The sequence below is a fragment of the Eptesicus fuscus genome, chromosome 5, assembly GCF_027574615.1.
Source record: "Eptesicus fuscus isolate TK198812 chromosome 5, DD_ASM_mEF_20220401, whole genome shotgun sequence".
NCBI lineage: Eukaryota > Metazoa > Chordata > Mammalia > Chiroptera > Vespertilionidae > Eptesicus > Eptesicus fuscus.
The window spans coordinates 51,289,647-51,300,245 of NC_072477.1; the positions used below are offsets into that span (position 1 = coordinate 51,289,647).

Below are 10,599 nucleotides of genomic sequence, written 5' to 3' on the forward strand. Positions count from 1 at the left end.
CCCCTGCTCCCCAGCCCTTCCTTCGTCTCGGCAGCACGGCCCAAACCTTCTAAGAAGCCCCTCTAACCCTGGGTGCTGGGACCTCCTGGGTTTCTCCGAGTGTCCTCCTTGCCGCCGAGAGCCAAACAAATCTCACTTCCATTTGACCTTGATTGTGTCCTTGGCTGGTGAACTCTCACATCTCACAATACTACCCGCCTCCTAACCTTTCACAGGGAGGTTGTGAGAAGCAAGGGGTGTCCTGCAGGTGGGAAGGAGATTTTAGAGCTGAAACAGCTACAGGCCTGTAAGTTAGTGTGACGTGGAATTTCCAAATGGTTCTCTTTTCAGACCTAGAATAAGGTACTTTTTAAATGGAAGGCTTCTGTTTAAGCACCATCTGTTCTGTGTTCCTGCCTCAGTTTCCTGAGATTTGCTCATGGCTGGACCTGTCTGTCAGGAAGAGCAGGAAGAACAAGTGTCTGTGGGTGCCGGCCAGGTGTGTCTGCGGGTGCCGGCCAGGTGAGGTTGTGGGTGCTGGCCAGGTGAGGTTGCAGAGCTGGTGACGTTTGAGCCCCACCTCCGCCTTTTCCTGGTGATGATATTGTCTTCTATCAGAGGGTGGCTTGGGAGTCAGCCAGGCCAGGAGATAAAGCAGTCTACCCAGCAAGACAGGCAGCCAGCAATTGTGTCCCTTCTTTTTTCAAACACCCACCTCAACAGAGGCCCGCTGCTCCAGAATGAGGTTCCAAACTCCTTAGCGTGGCCTCTGAGGCCCTGGCCTCTGGCCCCTTCTCTTTTTGTGCCCCTGTGCCATAGCAAACGTCTCAGGGATTTTCAACTTTATGATCTGTGTTTCAAAACTGGTTCATGCTTTTCCTCTGCTCCAACTTCTGCTCCTTCAAGACTCAACTCTAATGTCACTTCCTCTAGGAAGGCTTCTCAGCCAACCTCTCCTGCCTCAGGGCCTTGGGATGTCTTGTACCTAATTGTGCACTTATCACATTGTGCTGAAATTATGCCACTCCCAATCTGTTAACACACACACACACACACACACACACACACACACACACACACACAGCTGTAGGGGGCCGGAGACCCCATCATTTGGGTAGCTCCTTGATGAAGGGAAGCGTGCTTTTTCATTTTTGCATCCTCAGGGATACATGTTGTGGGGCCTGGTACACAGTAGGTAATTAATAAATGCTGTAATTTGCTGCTGCTGATCTTGTTTCAGCATAAAGCCCAATATTGTTTTCACTACTTTGTCTTCTCTTGGGACCAGAAAGCGGGAACATTTGTCACTGGAAAGTTTTTCGAAATCATAGAAAGGCCACTCCCAGTCAACTGAGACTCACAGGCTCTGCCCAGTTCTGGGTAATGCCCAGCTCATATGAAAAGAATTTTCTTGATCCTATCTTCAGGCTGCCAAGGAGTGGTTCAGCGTGGATGGTTAATTACTATTGCAACTAGTATTTTTCCACCAATTACAGCTTGGGAATTTTTCCATTTCGAGAACCACTTTCTTTTCAGCATGATATTTTATTTTATGATATTTTATTATACATTGTCACAGATATCTTGGGGTTTTATGTTATTTGGGATTTGGCTACCCCTGAGGAAGGTCAATATCCAGGATCAATAGATGAGGAGAGGTAGGCATGAAGCCAGGGTTGCCCTGGAAGCTTGCATTGCTTCTGTGGGAAGAGCCCCGAGTTCAAGTCCTGTTCAAGTTTTGCCATTAATTCTCTATGTTGCTATTTTAGTGGTTCTCAAGGTGGTCTTCAGACCTCCAGCAGCACTTGGGAACGTGTTAGAAATGTGAATTCCCGGATCCACCCAGGCCCACTGATTTAGAAACTCTGCAGACTGGGCCCAGAAATCTTATTTTAATAAAATTTATTTTTAAAAAATGTAATAAAATGTGTTTATTTTACAAATAAATAAGATTTAATAAAACCTTATTTGAATAAGCTTCTGATACACAATAAAGTTCAAGAACTTCTGATTTAGTCAAATCCCTTGGTTATATCATTTTAACGTAAATTTATTTTTAACTATTCAGGTCATTAAAGCAAATATACTATAGACATACCTTAACCTTACATAAAATTTGGAGGAGATAAAAATTCATATATAAACTCAACTGAAGTATGAGCATTTTTTGTACTTTTTCTTCTAGTATTATTTTTTCTCAATCACACGTATTTTGAGAGTTGTAATCACAGGACCCCCACAATTAGGCATACTGCTTTTGATCCACTTAGCACTGGAACAGAAATACTCCTCAGTGTTGCCACTTTTATATCTTCATAAATACTATTTTCAAGGGCCTCACAACCCTTCACCAGGCCCCCAAATGTGAACTTGTATATGTGGAGGTGAAAATGCTGTGGACAGACAAGGAGGCCTCCCCTTCGATGCATTTGATTGCCTCCTGTTTACTTCTCCCCACCACCAGCCTCCCAAGCCCACTGTGAAAAATGAAACTATGAGTGTTTCTCGAAATAGAGCCATGAACAGAGAGGAAAGGGAGCGTAGCCAACAGTTCTGAGTTTTCCAGAGTCTTCCAGAAGCCTGGATTCCCCCAAACATGAAATCCTCTCCTAAAACCTCGAAGCAGCCGCGAGGGCAAGTGCTGCCTTGTGGTTATGTCTAAGAATGACACCTCCTCTTAAGAAGCAAAGCTGGCACCCTGAACCTCCAAGGCAGGAGCAACTGGAGGGTGAGCCCCAGGCACTGCTGCCCGCCTTACCATAGCAACCCCACTCCTGGCAGGCCCGGCTGGGCTCTGACCCATTGTTCTGGTTTTCACATATGGACTGAAGTCTGGCCATGACCCCCAGCCTGCTTGGCAGGGGTCCAGATGTCCTGCCTGCCCCTGGCCAGCCCCTGTCCTTAATGGGCTGAACCCCAATCTGGGGCTGACAGGGCCCCATTCTGAAATGGATACCCTCCTTGGACCAGCGTACAGCCACCTTCCCGGCAATGAGAACTGCTGTGCCCCTGCCTGTCTGGAGCCCATGGATGCCAGGGACACCCTAGCTGAGGTCAGGGTGGTCACATCCCCTTGGAGAATGTACCTGAGACCGCTCAGTCCTGTCTTGTGAATTAGGCCTCAAACCCCAAGCGTCTGGCCCAGCTCCTACTCCCGCCCCCTCTCTTTGCTGACTTGCCTGCGAAGACCCAGCATGCCTTGCAGCATTGTGCCCGCTGGTGTGGAAAACAGGGCAGAGAGAAGGCAGAGTGGGGATCTTGGTACTGGACAGATGACTTTCGGCTGGGTCACTCGGTGATTCATGTGTTCGGGTCAGTTTACAGGCCCAATTCCTTCAACAATCGGCCCTCTCAATTACTCTGAAAAATGGACTCTTCACCTGGCCCAGAATGAAAGATATGGGTGTAAGTCCTGGGTCCCTTGTGAAGGACAAGCAGGTGGAAAACTGGCTGCTGTCCTCTCACTCTGGCTTGTTCTCACCAGGGGTGACACCCTCAGGAGGCTCCAGACCCGCCCAGCGTAGGGCCAGGGCGTCCAGCAGAGGGCAGATAGGACTTTGCTGGAATGAATGCAGGGGCTGGCCTTCTGCTGATCCAGCTTCCTGTACACCCCCAGGGGGATGAGCCACCTCTGGATGCCTCTGGGTATTACTCATGAACAAAGGCCTGTCAGGGATTGGCAGGCCCTCCGGGGGCTGATTAGGGCCTGGCTATGCCTGTGAGGGGGGTGGAGCTGGCAGGTCTTAAGGGACAGGGCACGGTCTCTTTCCCAGGGGTCCTCTAGGGACAACAAATCTAGGGCCAACTTCATGGCAGATAATCAGGGTCTCTCTTTTTTTTTAATTTAAATGTTTTCTTTTACATTTAAAAACTTAACGAAACACATACTCCATGGCCTTAAAACTCTATATTTCTTTAAATATACTTTAAATTTCTAGCAATAGGCAGGTATAGGTTATTTTTTTTTTTTTAGTCTCGATTCAATATGTAGTTTATTTAGTCCTTTTTTTGTCCCCACCTTATCACATATAAAATTTCCTCATACTCATTTCTAAAGCTACAAGCCCCGTTGTTATTTAACTTTTTCAAGGTCCCAGGTCCCTCTGATAATTGTCCAAAAGTTTTACCTCTCTCCCTCACTCAAACTGTACATACACACCCAGGAGGTGCCATCCCAGGAGGCATTGAGGCTCTCTCAGACTCATCCCTGCGCTGGGTTAAGATCCCCAGAGTTAAATTGTGCGTGTTGCCCTAGCTGGTTTGGCTCAGTGGATAGAGCGTCAGCCTGTGGACTGAAGGGTCCTGAGTTTGATTTCGGTCAAGGGCACATTCCTGGGTTGCAGGCTCCATCCCCAGCGGGGGAGTGCAGGAGGCAGGCGATTAATGATTCTCTCTCATCATTGATGTTTCTATCTCTCTCTCCCTCTCCCTTCCTCTATGAAATCAATAAAAATATATTTAAACAACAACAACTGTGAGTGTCTAAGGGCCAGATTACATCTGAATCTCACCATTAGCTCCCCCAAAACTTCCTGGAACTTTCAGTGGTCGGTGTTTGAAACAATGCTTGTTTAAAAGACTTAGTAACTCGCTGGCCCCTCCACTCTTGGCAGTTGATCCGTGATCATTCAAATTGTTTCCTATGTTGTTGCAGTTGTGAGCCTGTGTTTCTGTCAATACCTTCCAGCTCCCGCCCAACCCGCCACCCCCACCCCCCCCCCCCCCCCCCCCCCGCTTTTTTCTTTTTCCCAGAGGCCTATGTTGGGAAGGTGCTTGGGCTTGAAAAACTTACACACTTTATTGGCTCTGTACCTTTGCTTAGGAAAGACTCGCTCTCTTTGGTTCAGATTCCAGCCTACAAGGCCCTGCTCAAATGCTGCCTCTCCCAGAAGCCTTCCTCCCACCCACACTTGGAAGTAAACTCCTCTGCATCCCTACCTGCTCTTTGTCTAAGCACCACAGCACACACACTGGCTGGCCTGGGACCGACAGACATGTATTTCTCAGAGCTCTGGAGGCTGGAAGCCCGAGGTCAGGGTCCCAGCATAGTCAGGCTCTGTGATGACCCTCTTCGGGGGCCCCTTTTAGAAGAGTGCTAATGCCATTCGCCCTCATGACCAAATTACCTGCCAAAGGGTCCACCTCCTAATACCATCATATTGGGGGGTAGGATTTCAACATACACATTTGGGGGGACACAATCGCTTAGTGCATTGCACTCCTCTCTAGCGATACTCAACACATTCCGTATTCTAGTTGAGAACATTTTATATTCACATCTTATCTCCTTTATTAGACTCAGTGGTGTACTTCATGTATTTGAGACCCAGAATGGATCATTTTAATAGCCCTCTGCTCTATACGACAAAATTATTTTCAGTAATACTCAAGCAAAAATCATCAATTATCACTATTTTCTTGATTTGTTCTTCAGTTTTAGAGCAATGAACAATTTTAAAAGGAAGAATACATTTCAATTTTAAAGATACTCAAACACATTAAAAGTACTTCCTGTAAGAACCAAATTTTTACTTACCAAACAAAATAGTACACCTCACAGTCCGCTGTAAAATCTGTTTTACTGTTTTAATTGTTAAACACACAGACTCTCAGTGTCACATCGGATAACAGAATTGAAGTTCTAGATTCTGTTTCTTTGTCTTACAGTCGCTGTGCTATCATTTTCCACTTTGTTTAAATGCAGGAACGCGCAGTCAGGACCAGAGAGTGGGGACTGGAGATGACCTGGGTGAGCTGGGAGGACTCTGAGCCACTCCACACGGCCTCTTGCAATGAGCACAGGTCACCACATCTGTGTCAGAGGTCAACTGCTTACCTGGGAGTGCTCTATAACTGTATTAATGGTGACGGAGAACATTGTATTTATTAAAGGGTAAGAAAATGTGCTCATTTGCAGTTTACATATCTATATATATAAAAAGGCTAATATGCAAAGTGTCCCCTCGGGAGTTCGACCGGGAGACTGGGAGTTTGATTGCTTGCTATGATGTGCGCTGACCATCAGGGGGCAGTACGGAACAAAGGAAGGCCCTGGCCGGCAGCCAGAAGGCCCCGATTGGCCCTGATCACTGGTCAGGCCTAGGGACCCTACCCATGCACGATTTCGTGCACCACGCCTCTAGTAGATTAATAAGACTCAACAGTAACCAGAGCAGTTGTTTATAATGTTGACCAAAACAACTATTTAGGAGGGGAGCAGCTTTCTTTCTATCACTGACATCAGTTAGAACTGTGATCATGAAAGGAAGATCAACTTTTAGTAGTTCTATGATTGCATGTACATTCGTTATGGATGGTGGTCCCCTTGTTGCTGGCTTTCGGGGCAGATGGCTCCCATCTTCAGCCCCTGATTGGACACGGAGCCCTGGAGGGCAGGGGCGGCTGTGCAGTCACTGATGTACCTCCTCTGCGTGAGCACAGGGGTCTGAGTGTGGGCGAGACCCCAGCGCATCTCTGAGGATGTCCTCCCTTTTCCTACCTATGAGGCTGATTTCCTTCATGCACGTCAAACAAAGCAACATGTCACAACAGATGGGATACAGAAACGGATGGAAGAACTCAGCTGTCTTCCCTTAAGCTGAACATTAAAGACATTTCTTGGTAAAAAGTATCATTCTTTTGATTCACTTAGTTATCGTTGTTCGGAAAATACAAGTTATTCCTCGTAACATCATGTTATACAGGTTAATGTGATTAATTTGTTATTTTTAAAAGCATTACAATGTAAAAGATTTCTCCGTTTTAGTCTCTCTTATGGTGAATATTGATAGCCTAGTCCATATAAAGAAGCTCTCCGAGTTCTAAATAGTTCTTAAGGATGTAATGGTGCCCAGAGACCAGAAAGTCTGAGAACCGGTGCACCACTGCCCGGCCTTGCTTGTGGCAGATGCTTGCGCACGCCTGTTAAGCAAATGGATGACTGAGTAAATGGGCTTCAGCTGCTTCTAGGATTTGGACGCTGCCGCTGGAATTGGAGGGAGGGGCGGACACCTGCAGGCAGTGGGGGTGAGTAGCTGGAAGGTGGGGGCTGTGGGGATGTAGGAGCAGCTTCCATTTGAGGCAGTGATGGCAACACCAGTGGGCTGGGCCTGGGCCTGAGGATGAGGGTCCTGGTAGCTCTGTGTCCTGGGGGCTCCAGGAGGCTCCCCACATCCTGTGGCCCTTAGAGCTGCCAGGCAGGAAAGACTGTGCGAACCTGCCTCCGAGGAGAGGAATTGAGCAGACTGGTTTCCTAGGGACCCTGGCTGTCACATCACCGGGTGTGAGCACAAGAGAGAGAGAGGCCTGCAGCCCGGATGGACAGATTAACCTCTAGGTGCCTCTCTCTGCTCTGCCCGACGGCCATGTACCACGCTGCTCCCCTGCTGCTTAGGTGGGAGTGGGGTAGACATTTGTGCAGCTCTGGCTGCACATACTGGGTACATGTACATTAGTGGCTCCATTAGTAATGTCATTAATAATAAATGGAGGGGTGGGGTTATAGGGTCCTCCAGGGAGTTCTTTCTGGCCCGTGACTAGTGACAGTTGAAGCTTGGTGTAGACCAGAGCTTCGCAGCCTTGCACCAAAGACATTTGCCCGGATAATTTATCGTTGTGGGGCTGTGGTGTGCACTGTAGGATGTTTAGTAGCATCCCTGGCCTCTCACCTCTACATGACAATAGCCCTCTCTCCCCAGTTGTGACAACCAAAAATGTCTCTGGACATTGCCCAGTGTCCCCTGGGGGTGGCTTTGCCACCATGATAGATCCTCATTGACAAGGGATGCTTGCTCCCCAGCAGTACCCAAGAAGGTACGCACCAGCCGCGTGCACGCGGATCTGGCTCTCTCCTCGCAGACAGAATTCTGCCAAGAGAGTCTGCTCTCAAGGGAACAAGAGGCCTCCTGACTCCGGTCCTTTTTCCTGAGGATCCCTCTGCTAACTGTGGCTACTTCCCTCAACTTTTATTTTATTTTAATTTTTTAAAATATATTTTTATTCATTACAGAGAAGAAGGGAGAGGGAGAGACATAGAACATGAATGATGAGAGAGAATCATTGGTGGGCTGCCTCCTGCATGCTCCACACTGGGGCTCGAGCCTGCAACCTGGGCATGTGCCCTGGCTGGGAATCAAACCGTGACCTCCTGGTTCATAGGTCGATGCTCAACCACTGAGCCACACTGGCCGGGCTCCCTCAGCTTTTAGACAAACCAGGTCCCGGGAAAGCAGCAGCTGAGCAGCTTGGGCTTTGCTGAGGGTGACGTGTGGACAGTACCCTGCAGCCCGGGGAGGCAGACCTGCCCTTCCCCCTCCACCTCGGACACTGATGGCTTCCAGCCCCCACGTCTCCTCTGAAGACCAGTCTGGGCCAATCGACAGCAGAATAGACAATCGGAGGGTGGCGTTCCACACCATGGAATACAACAGCGACCAGAGGAACGAGTCACCAGCACACACACAGCTGCAGGCACGAAGGTCACCACCATAATGTTGGTGAAAGAAGCCAGAAGCAAAAGGGCACATACCGTCTGTGCCTACTAACAAAAAGTTCCACAAAAGGCAAAATAGTCTGTGTGAAGGCTCCAGGGCTGCACAGGAGCGGCTTCTGGGATGCGGACTGGGATTGCGAAAATGTATTAAGCACTTTAAGACATAGGCACTTCCCTATACGTGGGCGTCACACTTAATAAACAGCAAACAAACAAAACAACATTCCAAACCAAAGTTCAGGACCGCCCCTTCAGCAAAACCCTGCAAACCCAGGGAATAAAGATCATCAGCAATTTGGCCTGCGTGACTCTAAATTATTACTATCATTTTAGAACACGGCTTTGTAAATTGGATGTGTATGCAAAATAATTAGCATTAGTGGTTGGCACATGAAATGCTCAGTGGATGGTAATAATTAATATTAAGTTATCAACTGACCTCGGGTTTAGAATCATAATTAAATACAAAGAACAGCCCTATTTCTTAAAGGAGAAATAAGGATTCTGGAATTTTCAGGTACATTCTGGTTAGTAAGTTCCTGATTCTCCATGTTTTTTGGAGTCTCCTTCAAGCATAGTCTTTGAGGAAGGAAAAATCTAAGCCTCTAATCTTAGCCTCTAATCTTAGCATTACCATTTTCTCACCAGTAACCAGCACAAAAACAAAGTCCCCCATGCCAGGCTTATCTGGCCACATTGTTTGATTCACTACGTATCTATCGTTTATTGATCCTGTGCACTGTTTAGCCAGGAAATCTGGAACCCACCTACCTGGTCAAGCATTTGGATCCCTTTGGCCATCAGTCTAGTTTGTGAATTCAACAGACCAGACAGGCACGATTGCTGGTGGATTCCCCAGACTCAAGAGTAAAACTTGGGCAGGAACAATGAAGTCTAGAGAATGTGCAATGGAATCTGTGCGTTAGACCTGACAGGAAGCAGGACTCTACACATTCCTTTCTCTTCTGAGCGAGCTAGCGCTGAGACAACCTCAGCAAGACGGAGCATTTCACTGCAAGCTGTGCTTCCCAATTGCAAATCAGATGCCGAATTAACTTGCAGAAAGATCGGAAATTCTTTCGGATTGTTCTCCACGATAGATGACTCTTTCTGAACCAGATGAGCAAGAGACTTCAATGCCAGCTCCAAGTGCTTTTACAAGACTTCTACTCCCAGAGCGGTTTCCTAAAATGCCAGTTGTTACAAGGAAACTACATGGCCCTGTGACCTGTCACGCCACTAAGAGAACCGCCGGGTATGCTATGAAGACAGCTCTGTCCCACATGGTCAAGAACACTTGGACACTTTGTGACATACATTTAAAAAAATAAATCCATGCCCATCTCCAGAGAAAAGGCAGGCTCTTACCTAGTTCAAGGCTTTGTCCATGGGCACTTGATTGGATAAAGATGCTCAAAAGCAAGAAAATGGAGACACACAGGGGACTTCCCATTTCTCCTGAATCACCGGGGGTCGAGGTCTTCTTGCTAATTTCTGAAGCGAAAGAGACCAGATTGCCTATTGATACTTTGTTAGGAAAGGCTGCCCATTAATAATTAACCTTTAAACACATTATCTAGTGTTCAGACATTCCTTGCTACTCCCAACCCCAAATCTAAGTATATCTAATACCAAAAAAAAGGTTGATTTACAAAAGTGTTTTTTATCCCAATACATGTTGAAAATAAAACATCTTGCCATGTACTCTTACCTTCTTAGGCCAAGGTCACAGTTCCAAATTAATCAATCTAAAGTTAATGTGTGTGTTTGGAAACCCTGTCAGAGGTCAGGGTAGGTGACGGTTGCCCAAGTTCCCCTGACAGGACTGCAAAGGGGTTGCAGGCTCATGGCAGTGATGTTTTAAATCGCAGGTTAAGCCCAAAGAAAAAGCAAAGGGCTCTGCTCTGCGGAGAGCTCCCAGAGGGTCTGTGTTTTGTTGAGTTGGGCAAACTTGCTGGTGCCTGTGGCCAGAGTGGTGGGGCAATGTTTCTAAAACTGAAAGGGACAGGAAACCTCTAACCTCAGTGTACGAAGCCAAGAGGCCTTACTGGATGTCTTTGCTGGGACCCCATGGAGAGATGACCTTAGAAGAAACACAATCTTCACTCCTCTGTGTTAATTGATGTGCC

The 10,599-nt window shown here is 47.4% G+C and overlaps 1 protein-coding gene across 1 annotated transcript in view; it reads right to left on the reverse strand.

Moving 5' to 3' along the window:
* The window catches only part of LIPC (lipase C, hepatic type), a 115,868-nt gene extending 105,945 nt beyond the window's left edge, over positions 1-9,923 (reverse strand). The window contains exon 1 of the mRNA XM_008143192.3: positions 9,839-9,923. Within this exon, the coding sequence (XP_008141414.2) occupies positions 9,839-9,923 (85 nt within the window). The remainder of the gene's footprint in view (positions 1-9,838) is intronic.
* Between the last annotated feature and the right edge of the window lie 676 nt (positions 9,924-10,599).